Below are 22,372 nucleotides of genomic sequence, written 5' to 3' on the forward strand. Positions count from 1 at the left end.
AGTTTGACTCAGTCTGCTTAAATCCCAGCCTCCATTGTTCATGAGAAATGAATTGCCCACTTGCAAGCGTAAACTTCCCACTGTGACCCGCTTTGTTCCTTCCCCGCTTACTTTCTGCTCTGTTGAAATGGCTAAATGAGTCAATATTACCTTAATGGGAGCTTTAGAAGTGTTATTTAATATGATTACCTTTTTTTTTAAAACACACCACATGAAATTAAAAAAAAAAGAATCTCGGTGAAAGCACAGGGTATTTTATGCCTTGGATATTCACTGTAATAACTTAATTGGCATTTTCCTACATTTGGGAATGTAGTCTGTGCCGTTTTAAAGCCTTTCATTGCTTCACATTCTGCTCCAGTTTGGGAAGTCTAGGTAACCTAGGAAGGACTGTGATGGAAGGGTAAGTCAGGAGGAATACCAGATTAAAGCATCTTTGTTTCCTCCAGACATTTGGGACTTTAATTCCTACCCAGTCCTAGATAGTGTGATCAATGGTAAGGGATTGTGAAGCTGGTGTCCACCACTGCTTGGTGGCGCAGTGGTTAGAATGCAATATTGCAGGCTAACTCTGCCACTGCCAGGAGTTCGATCCTGACTGGCTCAAGGTAAACTCAGCTTTCCATCCTTCCGAGGTTGGTAAAATGAGAACCCAGATTGTTGGGGGCAATATGCTGACTCTGTAAACCACTTAGAGAGCGCTGAAAAGCACTATGAAGCGCTATATAAGTCTAAGTGTTATTGTTATCCTTCCTTCCTTCCTTCCTTCCTTCCTTCCTTCCTTCCTTCCTTCCTTCCTTCCTTCCTTCCTTCCTTCCTTCCTTCTGCCCGGATTTCAATCCTGACCGGCTCAAGGTTGACTCAGTCTCCCATTTTTCCGAGGACCCAGATTGTTAGGGGCAATATGCTGACTCTGTAAATTACTCAGAGAATGCTGTAAAGCCCTATGAAACAATTTGTAAGTCTAAGTGCTATTGTTAGGGCTATTGCTATCTGGAGAACATGCAGTCACCTATTCCTATCTATGTTCTGGTAGTTGCTACCAAAAAATTAAGACTTGGATGCTTATCATATCTGTTTTGCTGTTTCTGCTTGGCTTTACTAGTGCTTTACTACTTAGAGCACTCATGCTCAGCCTCCAACTGGAGGAAGGGATTGTTTTTAACTCCCCTGCCTAGGGTCTGATTTCATGGTGATCAATTCTTCTAAGTAAGGGTTCCTTTAAAACCAAAAAGTTGGGTTCCCATTTATTTTAACGCCTCTCACCCTCTTGTTTTCCTTTGCCCTAGGTTTTTCCATCCTCCAGGCTATTATGGAAGCTGCTGTGCAAAATAATTGGCAAGTGACGGCCCGATCGGTGGGAAGCATCAAAGATGTTCAGGAGTTTAAGGCAATCATTGAGGAAATGGACAAACGGCAAGAGAAGAAATACTTGATAGATTGCGAAGTGGAAAGAATAAACGTCATTATGGAACAGGTGAGAGCCAGCCGTGGTTTTGCTTCTTGGTCGGGCATATTTCTTGCATTCCTCCTTATGATGAACTTTGCCCATTGCCTTAGGGAGCGTCGTCTGGATGAGGCAAAGAATGTCCTGCTTTTATTTAGATGTTCCCGGTCCTCCTCAAAGGAGAGTCACTGTTGCTGTTTTGAGAGACATTTGTTGTTGCTTCCCTTCCCTTTTTGCACCTGAACCGCATCAGGAATGTTTGCCCTTTGAGCAAGGCATCTGGAGTAATTTCTCTGTTTTGCCTCTTACCCTTGGATGCATGTTCCACTGTGATTAGCCCTCGATACTCTTTTCAGCTGGGTACTCAGCTCCACATTCTAGCAAAGGTCAGCCTTCAACTCCCATTAGTAGTATCTGGAATAGAGAAGCAGGGGGTGGAAAGTCAGTGTGGTTAACCCCAAGGCTGGTAGAGATTTGGAAACACCGTGAGGAGTGCACGGTAGCCATGCAGGAAACAATGAATCACCTGGAACATGTCTCTGAGGCTCCCTCTTCTCAGATCCAGCATCTTGTCACCAACATTTTATGGACTGGAAAGGAAAATGGAGATCTGGCCTTTGAGAAATCTCTTCCTCAAATCCTTATCCTTCTGAAAACACCACAACTCAGTTGCAGTTTTGATTATATAGTATGCCAGTAAAAAAAGTAAGAAAACAGCATGACCGAGTTACCCTGTAGTAAAACAGGCAGCCAATAAATGGAAGGAAGGAAGGAAAGAAGGAAGGAAGGAAGGAAGGAAGGAAGGAAGGAAGGAAGGAAGGAAGGAAGGAAGGAAGGAAGGAAGGAAGGAAGTGTTCTGTTCCAGCCTACAACCGGCCCTGCAGAAATGTCAGGGACAACCCCTTTGTTATATTCAATAGGCTGGAATTAAGCCAACCAAATTTATTTGCAAAAACTAAATGAAACAGTTCAAAACAGAGTAAAACAAATACAGACCGAGACTATATCAGAAGCTCTTCAAACAGTTGCCTTCAGCAACCAGCACCTCCCACACATTTCCCTTTTAAACAACAGTCTCAGGGTGTGGCTTCTCTTTGCCTCCTCCCGAGGTGCCTCATTGCTTTTCTTTGTTCACTTCCGCTTGTCTGCCTCCTGCTTCGAGCGTCCTTGAACAAAGCCAGCTGTGGATCGTCTTTGTCTAATCTTTCAGGCTCACACAGCTGGGTCTGAGGAACAAGATGGGAGGGGCCTGGCTGAGAGCTCTGCGATGCATCTGCAACCAAAGGCTCTCCAAACCCCTCCTCCTCCTCCTCCTCCTCAGAATTGTCCGATTCAGCTGCCGAAACCACAGGCTGACGCTGAATCACAACAGGAAGGAAGGGAGGGAGGGAGGAAGTGGTACCTATTTATCTGTTCACACAGGCATGCTTTTGAACTGCTAGGTTGGCAGGAGCGGAGATGAGGACGGGAGCTCACCCATCCGTCACGAGGAGCTTGGGTCTTGAACCTGGGTTGCCAGCTTTCCAGCTGGCAAGTTCAGCATCTTAACCATTGAGCCACCTAACCAATATCCTGGACCTATGCCATAAAGAGCTTTAAAGGCCATTTTATGCTCATACTTCATTGGCTTTTCAAAGGAACTGTGCCCCCGGGCTCTCTTCCCCTACCCAAGATCTTTTCAACTCTTGCACACCAGTGGAGGAAAAATTCTAATTTCTAATTTCATTTCATAAGAGTTGCGCTTGGATTGCATGGCGCTTGTATCTCAGTGTATAAATTTCCGATCTGTGCATACATCAGCTACAATGGATTATTGTCTTAAGATAGGAGGAAAAAAGGAAAGCAACCCCTTATTTTTAAAATTAGCTCGCTGGGAAGCCAGGATGTCACCGGGTGGAAATTATTTATAAAAAGTTTAAATATTCTAGGTGGCAAATGGGTTGAAACATTATTTATGGATGGTTTAAATATTTTATAAACTCACTGCATAGGGGGCCTGTCCCTACTGTTTTGTGAAGCACCAGACATGCTGCAGTTATAAATAAACCTAACTCCAGCTTTATGTCCTGGAATTATCTGGAAGTAAAATATGGACAGCCCAACTGCATCAATTTTATTCAGCAAAACTTTCGTTCTGAGGAACTGCAGCCTGGAACGTCATCCAACATTAGGAAATTCATTTTAAGTCAGTGATATAATTGACTGGGGGCAATGATCAGCGAGTCTTCTCCGTTATAAATAAATTGGAAGGAATGATTTGACAGCATTCAGTTTCCAATTAAGCTTTAGGATTAATCTCCTTCAGTAACTCGGATGCCTGGTTTACATTTTGCAGTAAGCAATAAGATTGCAAAAAAAAAATATTATTACCAAGTCCAACATATTATTTCTTCTGGGGTTGGAGTGCAAAAAGTTAGCACTTGTTAGCAATTGGGCACATCTGGTCTACATCTGGGTTTCTCAACCTTAGGAACTTAAAGATGTTTGGACTTCAACTCCCAGAATTCCCCCAGTGGGCATTGCTAGATGGGGAAATCTGACAGTTAAAGTCCATCCATCTTAAAATTCCCAAGGTTGAGAAAAACTGATCTACATCTTCACAGAACGGAGGTGGAACTGATAGTCAACTCAAACCCTACCAGAGAGCTCCGTTTTTATATATCCTTCAAAACTTTGTTTTGTTTCCCGCTGCCTAATGCGACTGAGCCCAACATTTCTGTTGTCACGTGAGACATTTGTTAAGTGAATTTTGCCCCATGTTGCGACCTTTCTTGCCACCGTTGTTAACTGAATCACGGCACTTGATAAATTAGTAACCCGGCTCTTCAATGAATCGGGCTTCTCCCCACTGACTTGGCTTGTCAGAGGGTCGCAAAAGGGGATCGCCTGACCTTGGGACGCCGCAACGGTCGTAAATATGAACCAGTTGCCCAGCCTCTGAATTTTGATCACGTGATCATTGGGATCCTACAAAGGTCGTAACTTTGAAAAACGGCCATAAGCCCCTTTTTTTCAGGGCCGTTGTAACTTTGAATGGTCACTGAATGAACTCTTGTAAGTCAAGGACTACCTATCATTCTGAGCACCAACGTATCTCTGGGAGATTTGACTTAACAGTTATAAACGTAGCTCATTTATGCTGTGCACAAGATTCAAAATAGTGTTTGCAGGTATAGACCTATTCTGCCAAGGAAAATTATTTCACATATAACACCAGTAAGAAGATGTGTTTGCTATACGGTTTAGTGGAAAATGCCTACCATTCTTTTTCTAAAAGCAAAAGTTTCACATTTGCAATGGGTAATAATCACTGCTCCAGGTAGAAGGAAGATAAAAGAGGATAAGTTAAGCTTGCCAGTTAAGCTTACCTCCTAGTGATTACATGGACATAGCTGTGTACTTTTTTTTGGCAGCAGTTATGAAAGAAGTTGGGTTTCCCCCCCCCCCTCTTCTTTAGCCTACAACTCTTGGGTGTTCTGGAAATTTTTATTCCTTGCTTTTGGGGAGTGGAATAAATGCAGACTGGCAACTAAGGTTGATTTGTCCTCCATTTCATTGGATGGGAACACATTTGTTGTGCCTGGTCTTCAGTCTTCCAACTGTTTAGTAGACCATGCCCTTAAACACCTGCTGATTCTATCACTTTGGCTAGTGATAGAACTTCAGGAGATCGTTTGGTATCATGGCTAAGGCAGCATGCTAGAAGCTGGGAGACTGTAAATTCTAGTCCTGCCTTAAGCAGAAAGCCAACTGGGTGACCTTGGGCCAGTCTTTCTCTCTCGACCCTAGGAAGCAGCCAATGGCAAACCACTTCCCCAAAACCTCACCAAGAAAACCCCAGGGACTATGGGAATGTGTGCAATTAGTAGTGAAGGTAAAGGAATAGAAGGCAGGGAGACCCAGAATCTAGTCTTCTCATAGGTATGGAAGCCGACTGGTTGAACTGAAGAAGCTTTTTGGATGAAAGCGAAACGTCTCTTTCAAGGAAAACCAAAGCGCTTGTCACTTCGGCTTCATTCTTTCCAGCATAAGATAATTTCCAAACACTGCTTAGATCTCTGTGGTTAAAGATACTTGAGGGAAGCAGGATGTTCTGAAGTTCTATCTTTTGCTAGACAACTGTTGGGGGCTGATAATGCAAGCTATACTGTAACTATGGATCCTGATTGTTTCCCCCCTGAGCTTCCAACAGAATTTGCCCAACTGAAGAGAAGGGGGAACCCCCCCCAAATAGAATCAAAAAGAGGAGAGTTTGTGGAATTAATGCTTCACACAACCTCTGGAGAATTAGATAGGTAGTATCTCGCCACCATAGCAAAGAGCTGTTTGTTTTTACTAAAATGGAATGTAGATTTCACGTTGGGGTTCCAGAAAGACTTCTTTAGAACTAGAAAGTGTGAATTACTGTATTCCAGGGGTGTCAAACTCAATTTCATTGAGGGCAGCATCAGCATTGCGGTTGCCCTCAGGGGGCCGGGTGGGTGTGGCCTGGGTGGGCGTGGCCTACTGGGTGGGCGTGGCTAGAGTGCGTATGGCCTACTGGGTGGGCGTGGCCAGCTCTACATCGTTCGCCTCAAGGGTGCCTATGGGGGCCTGGGCAGGAGTGGGACAGATCTGAGGGTCTCTGGCAGAAGGAGGGTCTCTGGACCAGGGCCAAGGCAGTGGCTGGCGGCCGTTCCCTCACTGTTTCCAGGATGGCTTCGCGGGCCACATGAAACCACTTCACGGGCCGGATCCGGCCCCCGGGCCTTGTGTTTGACATGTCTGCTGTATTCAAACCCAGCGCAAGCTTGGATTCAGATCAAGTTGAAGTCCCAAACCTCAAGGTAGATTCGGTAGCGGGCAGGCTAGGTGGTGATCTAGCAGTCAAAATCAACAACCCTTCCTCCTTTGGTCTCTGCAACAAAGTAGGTTTTCTTCTGCCTAATAAAAGTGAGAATGATGGATCCTGAACTACCTGCGATGGACTTTCCAGCGATAGAACTTGAGCTATCTGTGTTTTTCAATCTCAGTATTGACAGCAAGTGAGTAGTATTGGCAGTAACTTCTGTCATTCCTAGCAGGGATGCCTTAAATTTGCTTTATACAGTATCATATTTTAAGGATGTTGCTGAAGGAAGGAGATGATCTTTCTCTTTGTTTATCTTCTCCTCTCTTGAAGATAAATATGACTGCAAAGCTGAGACACTCAACCAAATCTTCCTGCGATAGCTGGAGCGTGTCTCTCTCTCTCTCTCTCTCTCTCTCTCTCTCTCTCTCTCTCTCTCTCTCTCTCTCTCTCTCTCTCTCTCTCTCAGTTTTCTCTGGTCTTAAAAATGAGAATGTGCAAACAGATGAAGCAACATACACATTCTGCTGTGTTTCTGTTCTGCGGGAAGCCATGATTAAATTATTGTTAAATTCATTTTCTCCCGAGGGCTTGAAGCCACTGTGTTTGATTGGTTGTGATAAGCCTGCCTCTCGTTCCCTTCAGATCCTCAAGATATTTTCTATGACTTACATGCCATTTGCCTTAAGCTAGAAGGATGGGCTGACTGTTTTTCTTTTTTTTTAAAAAAAAAAAGCTACTATTTTTGGTTCCATTAAGTTTGGAGTTCTGTTTGGAGAAAATGAAATAAAATAAAAAAACAGGCTGCGCGTCTCCTGGAAATGCTGCATTTTTCTCATGCAGCAGCCAGGTGGTTTAATCCTGTGTGCAGCCCTTTGAATCTCTGCTGGAAATCTATTAGCTTTTGCAGAAGCTCTGCAAAGTGTGGGGAGCTTTGTGATGTGGACACCACCAGGCAGGGTTGCGATGAGCCCGATCTGCAGCAGGGAAGGAAGCAGACGGGAGAGGCAGAATAAAGGGACACAGGTAGTCCTTGACTTACGACCACCGCTGAGCCCAAAATTTCTGTTGCTAAGCAAGACATAAGTTAGGTGAGTTGGCCCCACTTTCTGATCTTTTTGGCCATGGATGGTAAGTGAATCACTGCAGTTCTTAAGAGAATCATGAGGTTGTTAAGCCAGTCTGGCTTCCCCCGTTGAGTTTGCTTGACAGGAGCCAGCTGGGAAGGTTATCGATAGAGATCACGTGACTCTAAAAGTAAAGGTAAAGGTTCCCCCGCACATGTGTGCTAGTCGTTTCCGACTCTAGGGGCCGGTGCTCATCTCCGTTTCAAAGCCGAAGAGCCAGCGCTTGTCCGAGGACGTCTCCGTGGTCATGTGGCCAGCATGACTAGACGCCAAAGGCGCACGGAACGCTGTTACCTTCCCACCGTAGTGGTCCCTATTTTTCTACTTGCATTTTTATGTGCTTTCAAACTGCTAGGTTGGCAGAAGCTGGGACGAGTAACAGGTGCTCACTCTGTTACGCGGCACTCAGGATTCAACCCGCCAAACTGCCGACCTTCTGATCGACAAGCTCAGCGTCCTAATCCACTAGAGTCACCACGTGACTAGGACAGTGCAAATGTCACAAGTGCCTGCCAGTTGCCAAGTGTCCGAATTTTGACCATGTGACCGTGACCACTGCAATGGTCGTAGGTGTGGAAAACGATCATAAGTCACTTTTTTTCAGGGCCGCTCTAAGTTCAAACAGTCACTAAACAAAGTCAAGAATGTAGAGAGAGAGATTCTAGTAGACTAGAGAGAGTCTAGTAGACAAGCCAAGCACCTTATATCAATACTTCTCAACTTCAGCCATTTTGAGCAGCGGTGGGATTCAAATTTGTGAACAACCCCGGTTCTCTGTGTGGCCGCCGCTTCCAGAAGTCCATTCTGGGCCTGGGCAACAAAAAAAATAGCTACCGGTTCTGGCGACGTGGTGCGAACTGGTTGAATCCCGCCACTGATTTTAAGGCAGCTGGACCTCAACTGGCTGGGGGATTCTGGGAGATGAAGTCCATTCATCTTAAAAGAGCCTTGGTGGAGCAGTGGGCTAATGGCTCCTTAAGTAACACCAGCTGCCTGCAATTAGTGCAGGTTCGAGTCCCACCAGGCTCAAGGTTGACTCAGCCTTCCATCCTTCCGAGGTAGGTAAAATGAGGACCCAGATTGTTGGGGGCAATAAGCTGACTTTGTAATAATGCCGCTTGGGGTGGGGGCCGAAAGCCATAATAAGCAGGCATATACAGTGGCGTAGCGTGGGGGGTGCAGGGGGGGCCGGCCGCACCGGGCGCAACATCTGGGGGGGCGCGACCGGCGGGCTAGGGCAAGGCTGCTCGCGAGCGAGGGGTATCTGTGCCTGCGCCGACACAGAAACGCTTCTCTCTCCGGGTGGGGGAAGGCTCGGCGGCTCTCTGGGTCTATATACGCCTCTGTATGTGCACGCCGCCGCGCGCTCCCGCGAACGAGAAAGAAAGAACGGCAGCGTCGGCGTCTGCGAGCCTCGCCAGCGGCGGCATTCCTCGGTGTGGGCGTGCCTGCGTCTTTGGGTGTGAGGCTTTCGGAGAGGCTGCCTTTGGCTCCTGGTACTTGCAGCCGGTGTAAAAGAACAAGTCTGTGAAAGCGGGCGAGAATTTCAGGGGGGTGGGGGGGACGGGAGATCGCGGGAGGCTCGATTCTTCTTACGCCAGGGGGGTGCCAGGCGTGTGGTGCGAGAGCGAGGGGGCGCAAATTACTTGCCTTGCCCCGGGTGCTGACAACCCACGCTACGCCACTGGGCATATACATAGAATGAAGGCTATTGCTAAGCACATTGATTTGTGCTTCTTAGATTGTAAGCCGCCCTGAGTCTTCGGAGAAGGGCGGGATATAAATGGGATTAAAATAAATAAATAAATAAATAAATCTGTCAGGGTTAAGAAACACTGCCCGCTCTCGTTAGAGGAGAAATAAGAAACTCCAGGATGTGCTTGACCTTGGCCGATTTGGAAAGTGAAGAAAGAACGCCTCTGGTTGCCTCCATTGCTCAGGTGACCCCAAGGACACAGGTAAACCTCCGAGTGGCCTCAACAACCCTCTAAAAGAAGGCAAATGACCAGCTGTCTGCAAGGAATATAAATCCTTCCATTGCCCACCATCCAGGCAGAGCTGGCCAGCGAAAAGTAATTAATGGCTTGCTTTCCATTCACCCACGGGAGTGACTGAACTTTAGGGCAGGCGAGAAGCAGGAAAGCTGCTGATCTGTGTGTGGGTAGCAAGCATTCAAAGACCAGCTGCAAAAAAATAAAATAAAATTGCTCCCACTTAACTCCCCGCAGGAGAATGACACATGAAGGATAATTTCTGGAGATGCAGAAGCTGTCCCCCACCACCACCCCGCGATTGAAAAAAAACCAGGTTTTCAGAAGCTATTTTTCCCATGTCTATGGAGATTCTCAATCCTCCAGGTCACGGTTGTCCCAAAGGTGCTTTTTCAAGAGGCCACTGGACTTTCTTGTTTTTCCTTTGAAGACCTTTCGCTTCTCATCAGAGAAGCTTCTTCATCTCTGGCCGGATGGCGGGGAATGGAAGGATTTATATGACCAGCCGTCTACAAGGAATATGAATCCTTCCATTCCCTGCCATCCGGTCAGAGCTGAAGAAGCTTCTGGGATGAGAAGCGAAACGTCTTCAAAGAAAAACACGGAAGTCTAGTTGCCTCCTGGAAAAGCACGTTGGGGGGTCTTTCTCCCATTTATCAAACGGAACCCGACTTCTGACATTCATTTCCATCGTTCTGCCTCACCTTCCTACTCCAGCTGCCTCCTTTTTTCTTCTTCTTCTTCCTTTTGGAAAAGGTTTGTTTGTTGTTGGTTTTTTATTTTGAAATTTTAAAAAGAGAGAGAGTGAAACAGGCCCCATGCAAAACTACCTTATGGGGCAGAGGAAGTGGTGGGATTCAGCTGGTTTGCACCACTTCAGCAGAACCGGTAGCTAACTTTTTTTGTTGCCCAGGCCCGGAATGGACATCCGGAAGTGGCATCCACAGAGAGAACCGGTTGTTCACCTATTTGAATTCCACCACTGGACAGAGGTGGTCCTTAGGATATGGTCAAAGAAGTCATCTGTTTTGTATATACATCTTGTGCTGTAACCTGTGGACCTCCCTGATCTGGGGATGCCCCTGTTTGGAATGGTGCATCAGGGAGCTATCTAGGCCTGTAGGTGTCCTTCAAACATGAAAAGGACCAAGATAAGCTGGGTTGTAGAAGGCATCCTGAGAGGTTAGAAAAGGGGTTATTAACAAACAACTTTGCTAGTTTGACTTCTGGAAAAATGGGTCTTTTTGTGGCTGGTGATGTCCATTCTGAAAGCTCATAGGCTCATCCTTCCCGATGCAACCATTTTCAAGTGTGCATAGTTATGCTCTTAGTCAACACAAGGCTCTTTTTTTCGTAATCCAGGGACTCCCCCCCCCCCAAAAAAAAGGGCCTATTTTTGGGAGCTTCAAAAGTGAACTTGGAATTCCACTTGAAGCTTCTATCTTTGTCATTTGAAAATGACATTAGGGGCTAGGCAAGTTTCCTTTGAGGAATCTGATAGAGGCCATCAGTCCTGTGATGGTTGATAAGACAATCTCTTCTAAAACTGGAGAACATGAAGTCAATATCTTTTCCTTTCCTTTACTTACAAGGATGAGGAAGCTTAGAAGCAGTTAGATACTGGGTAGGATCAGAAGACACACTCTGAATTATGGTAGACCTGTGTGTCTATGTGCGCACGGATGCCTTTAAGTCAGATTGACTCCTGACAACTTCTTGGACAAGTCCCTGCAGTTTTCTTGGCAAGGATTTTCAGAAGTGGTTTGCCTTTGCTTCCTTTCTAGGTCTGAGAGAGAGGAGCTGGCTCAAGGCCTCACAGCTGGCTTTGTGCCTAAGGCTGGACTAGAACTCATGGTCTCTTAGTTTCTAGTCTGATGCCTTAACCACTACACCAACCTGTCTCTCAGGGAAAATTTAGTCCAGCACCTCTGATGACCATCTAGTTGGTAAGGCTGAGGTAAAGTGAAATTCTTCTTTTAGAGTACAACATTGATGTTATCTCAGTGCAGTTTATGGTTTAACTTTTCTTTTTGCCAAAAAAAAAAAATCACCCGTGATTGATTGTCAGGATGACAGCATCTGTGTGCCAGAGGCCACATTTTAGGAAAAAAGTGAACAGTTGTATTTAAAGTTCTTAACAACATGTCTCATTCCTTAGCAACTCATAGAAATTTCTCCATGGATACCTGACACGTCTTGCATCGTTGTGCTGTTTCATATTATCAGCCTCCAGCAATACTAGATGCACTTAAAGCAAATTCTTCTAATGTTGGCCTGATAATCCAATATACTGCACTGGAAAGCATGAATACCAATGTTGAGATGCTTTTGTAATGTGGCCATTAGTATACAATACAATGACTTGCGGGTCAGTGTCATCCGATAATGGAAATCCATTTGTGAAGTTGCTGTCAGCACGTGTACACACAGAAGCCTGGTGAGAAGAATTGTGGTCCTTAGGTACACAGCAAGAAAATGGCTTATTTGGTATAGACACTACCTTCCATCAGGTTATGGACAGAAGACCCTGCAAGATTAGATAATGGGATGCCTCTTGAGTACTTGGATGGAATGTCTTATCTATAAGTGCAGGTAGTCCTCAACGCACGACCACAATTGAGCCTAAAACTTCTGTTGCTAAGCAGGACAGTTGTTAAGTGGGTTTTGTCCCATTTTGTGACTTTTCTTGCCACCCTTGCTAAGTGAATCACTGCAGTTGTTAAGTTAGCAACAAGGTAGTTAAGTGAATCTGGCTTCTGCATTGACTTTGCTTGTCAGAAGATCGCAAAAGGGGATCGCGTGACTTCAGGATACTGCAACCATCATAAATACGAGTCAGTTGCCAAATCAGTCAATGATGTGACCGTGGGAAAAACGGCCCCAAGGCACTTTTCTTTCGGTACTGTTGTAGCTTTGAAAGACCAGTAAATGGACTCTTGTAAGTCAAGGACGAGGTGTGGGGCTAAACAACTCAAGAGGATCATGGAATCCCAGCTCTCCATCACATTAAGAGCTGCTTCACCATTACTGTGTTTCCCCCAAAATAAGATCCAACCCCCAAAATAAGCCCTAGCATGATTTTTCAGGAAGCTGGTAATATAAGCCCCACCCCAATAATAAGCCCCAGTTAAGATCATCAGCCCAACAGACGCCTTAGTTCTGTATTTCCCCCAAAATAAAGGTAAAGGTAAAGGTTCCCCCGCACATGCGTGCTAGTTGTTTCCGACTCTAGGGGCCGGTGCTCATCTCCGTTTCCAAGCCGAAGAGCCAGCGCTTGTCCGAGGACGTCTCTATGGTCATGTGGCCGGCATGACTAGACGCCAAAGGCGCACGGAACGCTGTTACCTTCTCACCGGAGTGGTCCCTATTTTTCTACTTGCATTTTTTACATGCTTTCGAACTGCTAGGTTGGCAGAAGCTGGGACAAGTAACAGGCGCTCACTCTGCTACGCGGCACTCGGGATTCGACCCGCCAAACTGCCGACCTTCTGATCGACAAGCTCAGCATCCTAACCCACTGAGCCACCGCGTCCCTCCCCCAAAATAAGACCTAACCAAAAAAAACACAAAACCCTAATGCGTCTTTTGGAGCAAAAATTAATATAAGACCCAGTCTTATTTTCCGGAAACATGGGTAGTTGTGTTCCTTTACAAAGGAGTTTTAATTTAAAACTGGAATGTGCATGGAAACTGTCCTTGACTTTGGTCTTTGTGATACATTTGCTGGTTTGTGGGCTTCAGCAATAGAATCCATGCATAGAGTATATTGTTTCAAATCAACATTTTTTTCCCAGAATTCCTTTCCCTTGAAATTGAAAAAAAAAATTCTGCTAAGTGCTTCATCTTTTTCCTTCTTCCTTTTACACAGGTTGCAGCCCTTGGTAAAAATTCCAGAAGTTATCACTATATGCTTGCTAACCTGGTAAGTTCTCTATGCGCACACATGCGTACATGCATATTCCCCCCCCCCTGCAAAATCCAGTGTTTTCTTTTCTTCTTTTTAATATAACCCTGCCTAATTTGCTTCCCCCCCCAAAAAAAAACCTTCATAAACAAAAAATAAAATGTATTGATCCTTTGGTATTATCGTATGTTTCCAAATTTTTCGTAGAGATGTCTGCATATATTATCAGAACGGGGAAACCACCAAGTGGACTCAACAAATTAATGTCCCATTTCGACCGGTGTTTCTTTTTCAAGGTCAGGGACGATGTGTTTGGTTGCTTCTAAGCTGAAATCAACCCCTCAAATGTTTACGTTGTCTTCCAAGGGCTTTCCAGACATCTCGGTGGAGAGAGTGGTCCAGGCTGGGGCCAACGTAACCGGATTTCAGATTATTAATAATGACAACCCATTGGTCCAACAATTTATGCAGCGTTGGGTGAGACTGGATGAAAGGGAATTTCCGGAAGCCAAAAATTCTCCATTAAAGGTAGGCGTTGCAGACTATTGGAAGGAAGGTGGGGTGGAGGTGGGAAGGAAAGGGTCACCATTTTACCAAAAGCATAAATGTGTTGGGAGTCTTCTAGCTCAGCTACAGATGTTGTGGGCTGAGTGCTAAACTATGGTTTGCTTTGAACAAGTACTCTAGTGCTAGTTGAAGACAAGACTCCACATCCCTGGTTCAACAACCTCTAATAAGTCTTACACTTTGGCTTGCAAACTGCAGTGACTTGACTCGACCCAAACAACCTGTGTTGTGCTGCAGTGAGTCAGGCTATGCTTTGAAGGTGGAAAGTCACAAGTCCAGTCCTGGTGTTTTCAGCGGCCTACCTTGAAATCCTAGGAAGCTGCTCTCTGCCGCTTTATTTCTTCAAATTGATGCTTCTCAGTTGATGTTGAAATTCAACTCTCCTAATATCCATCTACAGCAAACGTGTCCAAACGTGGCAACTTTATGACTCCCAGAATTCCACTGGGAGCTGGCTGAGGAATTCTAGGAGTTGAAGTCCACAGGTCTTGACGTTGCCAAGGTGGTACACACCCTGATCCAGAAGTGGAATTCAATAATCTGGAGGGAAGAAGTTGGAAATGGCTGATGCAGATAATAAGATGATCTGATTCAGGGTAGATCATCTATCATACTTTCCTCATAGCTGATTGCTTCAATATGCTCAGCTGAATAGCCTTGGTGGAGCAGTGGGCTAATGCCTCCTTAAGTAACACCAGCTGCCTGCAATTAGTGCAGGTTCGCATCCCACCAGGCTCAAGGTTGACTCAGCCTTCCATCCTTCCGAGGTAGGTAAAAGGAGGACCCAGATTGTTGGGGGCAATTAAGCTGACTTTGTAATAATGCCGCTTGGGGGTGTGTGTGTGAAAACCCTAACAAGCAGGCATATACATAGAATGAAGGCTACTGCTAAGCTTGTAAGCCGCCCTGAGTCTTCGGAGAAGGGCGGGATATAAATGGAATTCTGGATTCTGGAATATAAATAGCCGTATGTTCAGCTATTTAGTTTATTTCCCTTTTCTGTGGAATGGAGGAAAGGGTGGTGGGCAGGATTTTTGCTATTCTGTGAATTACTCCAGTGATAGCTTGCAAGGTGCATTCTTTGTGGGTCAGCTCGAAGAAAATGTGGTGGGACTGATGGACCCATAGCATTATTTGGGAATCCCCTTCCAAAGCAACAGAAAGGAAGACAACTGTGGATTGATTATGAACTGCTTTAACAGGTTGAGGAGCTGATATGTTCACCGAACTAGAAAGATACAGTATAAATCCATCCATCCATCCATCCATCCATCCATCCATCCATCCGTTCATGTACGGTGACCCCAAAATGCTTTTTTTCAAAGGCAACTGGACTTTCTTTGTTTTTCCTTAAAGACATTTCGCAGAACTGAAGAAGCTTCTTGAATAAAAAGCAAAATGTCTACCTGGAGAAACAAAGAAAGTCCAGTTGCCTTTGGAAAAGAAAAGAAAAGCAGCGTTGGGACAAAAGTGACCTGGATGACAGAGAATCTCCATAGACATGGATGGTGACCTTTGCTCTTGGATGTGAAAACAAAGCAAAATAATGCAAGTGTCAAAGAGCCCAAATGGATGAGAGAAATCCAGATGATTCTTCTCAACAAGGAAGAACTGCGTGACATCTTCCCTCTGGCCACATCTGTCATGCGGGGACGCCAGCAGGCAGCTTCATAACAACAGTAAACCTGAAAAAAGCAGTTATGCGTAAAATCCAACATGCATTAGCGCAGACCGAGTGAGCAATTCTTACATTTTATCGGCTGTTTAACTCGGGATGGTGTGCTTCAGGAACTGCTGTGTTGTTGTTGTTGTTTTTTGTCTGTGGACAGAACTCTCCATTTCCTTGCTTATTTCTTGATTCGGGTTGTATCCTGCCTTTCTTCAGGAGTTCAAGACTGGAATACAAATCACCCTCTACTTCTTTCTCCCCCAACTGCAACGTTACGAAGTTGGTTGGGCTGAGATTGAGCAACTGGCTTAAGTCACCCATGAGCTTTTCTGGTGGGCTTCAGCCTGGTGCTTCTGAGTCTCAGTCCAAGCCGTAAGAAGCTTCAGAAGGCGAGGAAGTCTGGCCGAAGCTGATACGAGTCAAGGTTGATCACACATAGCCTCGAAGAAGAGTTCTTGAATCCTACCTTAATCCTCTTTGACTAGAGTTAATTTAGGAAGCAGCTTTTTTTGCAGAAACAAACCCGTCCGCTGTTGTGTTTCTTTGCTTACTTATTAAATCTATCTCTACCCTGTCATCGTGAAAATGACTCCCAGCGGCTTACCCAGAAAATAAAAAGAACAATTAAAAAACCTTCGGCAGCTCACGTGAAACCAACAGGAACTAACAAACGGCAATGATAATAAATGACAGCAAACAGTCGCCACCACCTGAACGAAAATAGCCACTGGAAAAGGATCGGGTGGGTGGGGAGGAGAGGAAAGGAAGAAAAAGATGGCGCCACATATAAGTGCAGGGACAAGTCTTCCTCTTTGCATATAGACAGCCCTCGAATTACAACAGTTCCTTTAATGACCATTCAACGTTACAAGGGCCCTGGAAAAAGTGACTTAGGAAGGCTTTTCACATTTACGCGCCGTTGCCGTGTTGCCCAGGGTCAAGTGACCGAAATTCAAACGCTTGGCAACTGACTCCTCTTTATGACGGTTGCAGTGTCGCTGGGTCACGTGACCTCCCTTTGTGCCCTTCTGGCGAGCCAAGTCGACGGGGGAAGCCAGGTTCCCCCTGTTGCTAACTGAACAACCGGAGCGATTTAGTTAACGACAACTTAACAAATGTCTCGCTGAGTAACAGAAATTTTGAACTCGGTTGTGATCGGAAGTCAAACACTATTTGCACCCTTAATGTTGGGAAACACTTTGTAATACATGAACAAGTGTTTATTGAAGTGACAGGACCACCCCTCAGAGCAAAAAAGAAAAAAGAGAAGTAAATTTGATTAGGAAATAAAATTGGCTAGAGACGAGAACCTGGGTGCTTTAATTTATTCAATATTTCATCAGCTCTCTCGTTCCCTCACTGGCTTCACATGTTTCATCTATTTGTTAGCAGCAGCATATGAATAAAGCAGAAAATTAGATTTGTTGCTCGGTGTGATGTAGAAGGCCTGGCAGGACGGTTTCTAATAATTGAGGCGGCCTGATTGGAAAATTGGGGAGGGGGGGGAAAGTTGCAGAAAGACAATGGCAGTTTTCTACAATGCTTAATTGGACAGCTACTGGAGAACAACAGTTGAAGCTCTTTGCGCAAGAAGAGCCAGCAAAATGTAGGCCTTTCATCTCTGAGGCATGTTACAGCCCACGCTGGACAGATGATGATCTTCAAGGTTTGAAAACAAGGAACCAACTTTGCTTAAAATAAAAAAATATATATCAGGCATAGGAATTTATGAAGGAAAGTGGGGAGGAAATGTATCTCTGAATTAAGTAGACAAGCAATCTGTAGGTCAGTCTCTAGGCTGGACTAGTAAGAAGAAGAGAGTTTGTAGTGGTCAACATCTTTTGAGACCAAGAGACTTCTTAAAAGGCAAGTTGGTTGTCAAGTTCGTGAAATGTGGTCACATCTCTCTCTCTCTCTCTCTCTCTCTCTCTCTCTCTCTCTCTCTCTCTCTCTGTGTGTGTGTGTGTGTGTGTGTGTGTGTGTGTGTGTGTACACCATCAGAACTTTGGAACCAGGCTGCAAGTTTTGGGAGGCCCATTGTAACTTCAAACAATTGCTAAAGGACCTGTTGTAAATCAATTTACTTGATAATTTAATTTATTGTTCAGTAATTTATTGATCATTAAGGGTTGATTTCACTTAATATGATAAAGGTCTGGCACATCTGCTTTTCCAGAAACAGACCAACTGATATTTCTGTTACGACAAAAAAAACAAAAAAAACATTATAATTTTTCTTCCCACCTTCCCATCCAAGTGACATCTATTATACCTTGCAATGCGATGCAAGCTATAATAGCCTTTCTAGAAATCGGGGACTTACATTAGGCTGATTCATCTTCTGGGCCAATGGGTGAAGATCACTGCACAAAGTAGTCACTTCTTTGTGAATTTCTAGTAAATCATCCATGAAGTTTAGCCGCAAGGGCTGGTTAATTTTGTCTAATGTGAAACCCAGTTATTTAAAGAGGCGTGTTGGGACTAGAATTTCCATTGCTCAGCAAGGGGCTATTAAGTGCCTGATTTGACGACCATTTTACCATGGTTGTTCAGTTAATCATTGCAGTTGTTAAGCGAATCACATGGTCGTTAAGGAAATCCAGCTTCCTCCAATGACTTTGCTTGTTGAAAGCTGGCTGGGAAATTCATAAATGGCCAATAAAAAAGACCTGAGGGTGCCGCAACCATCATAAATCCATGCTAAATGTCAAGCATCCAAATTGTGATCACATGGCCATGAAAATGCTGTGATTGTCATAAGTCTGAGGATCAGTTTTAAGTCACTTTTTTTTCAGTGCAGTTGTAACTTTGAATGGTTGCTAAAAGAATGGTTGCGAGTCAAGGATAACCTGCGTGTAGATACAAATTGCAGACCCTGAAAAATACCATTTATACAGAATGAATAATAGACAAATCTCTCATTTGAGAATGCTTCCTATCTTTCTATGTGAAGTAAATATGATGCATTGGATTTATTTTTGGGGGGGGGGTGGAAATGGGAAAAAAATTTTTTTATAGATTTTTACGTTCCTGTGAGTGGGAAGGTTTATCAGATTTATAAAGTCGATGAGAGCTGTAATTCTGAACAGCATGAAAAAAAAGGTGGAAGTATACTGTGAGGAAATTTCAGGCTAAAAAAAATAAAAAAATAAACAGATTTATTGCTAATTGCATATATATCAGTTCATACAAAACGTAGCCCAGCAAGACAGGCTTCAGAGTTGTTCGGGTTTCAAAATCAAACAAGCTGTGTTGGTTAATTCATTTTTTAAACAAAAGAAGGTTGCTTACATCAATTTGTCCCCCTGCCCCTTCCAAGAGAGAAAATGGTGTCATACATTATTGCCTGTGTTAATATTTGGCGAGTGTTATTGTGATAGAGCTACTAGTAATCTAAAGAAATGTGAAAGCTTCTGAAGAATGATGTAAAAAAAAATCCCCCTCGTTTTGGATAAGGAGGATAAATAAGGGTAAATCAGGATAACATTGAAAGATGCATCTTATCTACATCAGCTCTTGCATTCCATGGCTCTTTGTAACTGTTCTTGTGATCTATTAGGGATTCTTGTCAATCAAGGGTGTCAAACTTGTAATATCACGTGATGTGTCGTGACGTATCGTGACTTTTTTTGCCATTGCCAGGATTGGGGTGGGCACGGTTTTGCTTTGATGCGTCCGGCCTGTGGGCTGGCAGTTTGACACCCCTGTTGTAAATAATCCTTTTTTAAAAAATAATAATAATAATAATAGAATTTTATATTTTATATCAAGGGTTAATATTTCTCCTGGCACACTCATGTCCTTGCTTTGAAGTAGCACAGATGAGAAGCAAAAAAGACATGGCAGTTTGTTTTCCCCCCATCCTGTCTTTCTTTTTTCAGCGATAGTCTAATTTCAGAATGATACTTAACATTTCTGGGAATCTGAAGGGGTTATTATTATGTAATTTCTTACTGTGCACACTTAGAAAAATATTCAGAAGGAGCACTTCTCAGTTCCAAGATGGCAAGCAGAAAAACCTCTCTCGTATTGGTTAAAGCAGCTGGATACCAAGTGGTCTCATTAAAGCAACTGCAACTCTTAAAGTAGCGGCACCCTTTTGCTAAAATCTGAAAAAAGACAGACTGTACACGAGGTCTTAAGAGTTTTCTGAATTGTTTTTTTTTAAATTAAAAAAACAAAATTTAAATTAAACAGATGTAAAGGGTATAGGGAAAGGCCTTGAAGGACAGGAGGGAGAGGTGTTTCCAAGGTAATTGTCGTCTTGAACCTGCTATCTGAAAAATGTCTTGGATATGCCCCTCCCTTGCTCACACAAAGACCAAGAAAAGGAGATGGGGAGCACATTCAGATTTGCAAGATTCTGTTCCAATGAAAACAGTCCAGACTTATATGGTGTTAATTTCAAAGTCTGGTCTAGCTTATAGGACTCACACAGGCATTGTGATATTAGCAATAGCACTTAGACTTATATACCCCTCCACAGTGCTTTACAGCCCTCTCTAAGCAGTTTACAGCCTAGTGTCCCCAACAATCTGGGCCCTCATTTTACTGATCTTGGAAGGATGGAAGGCTGAGTCAACCTTGAGACAGTTAGGATCGAACACCTGACAGTGAGCAGAGTTACCCTGCAATACTTCATTCTAACCACTGCACCAGCATGGCTCTGTTACTCAACATTGTTTAAGGAGGGGGAAAAAAAGACTTGGAACATTTACAGGATGAAGTTCATTTACTTGTCTTTTTTACATCTCTTTTAGTATACATCTGCATTGACCCATGATGCGATCCTTGTTATAGCGGAAGCGTTCCGGTACCTCCGAAGGCAGCGGGTAGATGTATCCCGGAGAGGAAGTGCTGGAGATTGTTTAGCAAACCCAGCTGTGCCTTGGAGCCAAGGGATTGATATTGAGAGAGCACTGAAGATGGTGAGGATTTAAGCAACGGCAATCTCTCTGTATTGGTAAGTGGGAAGGACCCTGGGAGAGGGAGAAAGACAGAGAAAAATCAGATAAGAGACAGCATAGCCCACAGCTGCATAATGGGAGAGCAGGAAGTTCAGAATAAACCCTCCCTGAGTGATTGGGTACAATTCTCCCACCACCAACTTTATAGTCTGAGAACTTAGAGAGGGTCCCTTCTGAGCTTCTTGCTCTGCCCACTATATAGCTCTGGGCTATGGTATTTCTTATCTGACAGTTCTCTAGGCATTACCTCTTCTCCCAAAGTCTTTCCCACATACAGTTACACTACATCATCTTGTGAATGAAGGTAAAAGTACATGTCCTAGGATAATATTGCAGGATCCAATCTGAGTCGATCACCAGGACTGGAGGTTTATTCTTCCAAGCTTTTGGGCTTGAGCTGGAGCCCATCCACAAGGAACTTCTCTGTCTCCAGAATGTGTGCATTGGGCTGTTCTACACACAACCAGGCACCATATAAATACAACAGTGCCCACATTCTGGAGAGAGAGAGAAATTCCCTGATTATGGGTTCCAGCATGAGTCTAAAAGCTCGGAAGAATAAACCTTGGGTCCCAGTAAACAACTCAGATTGGATCCTGCACTACATCATCTTATTTGGATGGTCGACAACCTATATTTTTCTAGTCAGAACCTTTAGTTTTTTTCATTTATTTATCTTACTTATTTACTAATTGTAGATTGATCCATCTATCTAATATGCAATGTTTTTTGTATACTATGCTGAAAAATGACTTTTTATGGAACCGTGGTTCTTGCATGTTGGCCAATGCACGGATGCCAATTTCTTTCCTGCTTTCTGTATCTTGTTATGTTGCAACTTTATCATTGTCAAGGTTCAGGTTCAAGGAATGACAGGAAATATCCAGTTTGACACCTACGGACGTAGAACCAATTATACAATTGATGTGTATGAAATGAGACCTGGCGGGCCACGAAAGGTAAGCCATAGTGTTCATGCTCTCTCTCTCTCTCTCTCTCTCTCTCTCTCTCTCTCTCTCTCTCTCTCTCTCTCTCTCTCTGTGTGTGTGTGTGTGTGTGTGTGTGTGTGTGTGTTTGTGTGTGTGTGTGTGTCTGTCTGTCTGTCTGTCTCATCTATCTATCTATCTATCTATCTATCTATCTATCTATCTATCTATCTATCTATCTATCTATCTATCTATTTATCTATCTATCTCTATCTATCTATCTATCTATCTATCTATCTATCTATCTATCATCTATCATCTCTCTCTCTTTCTCTCTCTATTTATTTATCCATTATCAATAAATATATCTTAATTAGTCTATCTATCCATCCAATCCAACTATCATCTATCATTTATCTCTCCATTCATCAATCCATCTATCATCTATCAACTGTCATAGATTCATTCTCTCTCTCTCTCTCCTATCATCTATCTGATCTACCTATCTATCTATAAATAGCACAAATTCACTATCTTAACTTGTCAACACTCTCTTCAACTATAGGCTGGTTACTGGAATGAATACGAGCGATTTGTGCCTGCAATCGATCCTAGTGTTTCCAATGATACATCCTCAGTTGAGAACAGAACCATCGTGGTGACTACCATCCTTGTAAGTTGTCACCTCCCTTTAGCCATTGTTATCTCACCTTGATACCTTTGGGTCACACTCAGCTCCTGGTGCCTTCCCGGACACACAGGCCTATGTATGTTTTTGAACAATGATATGGATTGGTTACTCACCACTTGGTTTTCCAGACAGATCAGGTTTTCCTTAACCCATTTATGTTTGAACTTATAGTTTAAAATTAACAGGGTTGGAAGGGACCTCAGAGATCATCTAATTCAATCCCCTGCCTTATGCCATTCTGGACAAATGGCTGTC

The 22,372-nt window shown here is 43.9% G+C and overlaps 1 protein-coding gene across 1 annotated transcript in view; it reads left to right on the forward strand.

Moving 5' to 3' along the window:
* The window catches only part of GRIA3 (glutamate ionotropic receptor AMPA type subunit 3), a gene marked incomplete at its 5' end in the record, with an annotated part of 118,856 nt that overhangs the window by 53,196 nt on the left and 43,288 nt on the right, over nucleotides 1-22,372 (forward strand). Inside the window, 6 exons of the mRNA XM_081336513.1 lie at nucleotides 1,290-1,477; nucleotides 13,262-13,315; nucleotides 13,664-13,825; nucleotides 20,294-20,461; nucleotides 21,355-21,459; nucleotides 21,992-22,099. Of these exons, the coding sequence (XP_081192639.1) occupies nucleotides 1,290-1,477; nucleotides 13,262-13,315; nucleotides 13,664-13,825; nucleotides 20,294-20,461; nucleotides 21,355-21,459; nucleotides 21,992-22,099 (785 nt within the window). The remainder of the gene's footprint in view (nucleotides 1-1,289; nucleotides 1,478-13,261; nucleotides 13,316-13,663; nucleotides 13,826-20,293; nucleotides 20,462-21,354; nucleotides 21,460-21,991; nucleotides 22,100-22,372) is intronic.

Source organism: Vipera berus (genome assembly GCF_964194415.1).
Source record: "Vipera berus genome assembly, chromosome: 11".
In the NCBI taxonomy this organism is placed as follows: domain Eukaryota; kingdom Metazoa; phylum Chordata; class Lepidosauria; order Squamata; family Viperidae; genus Vipera; species Vipera berus.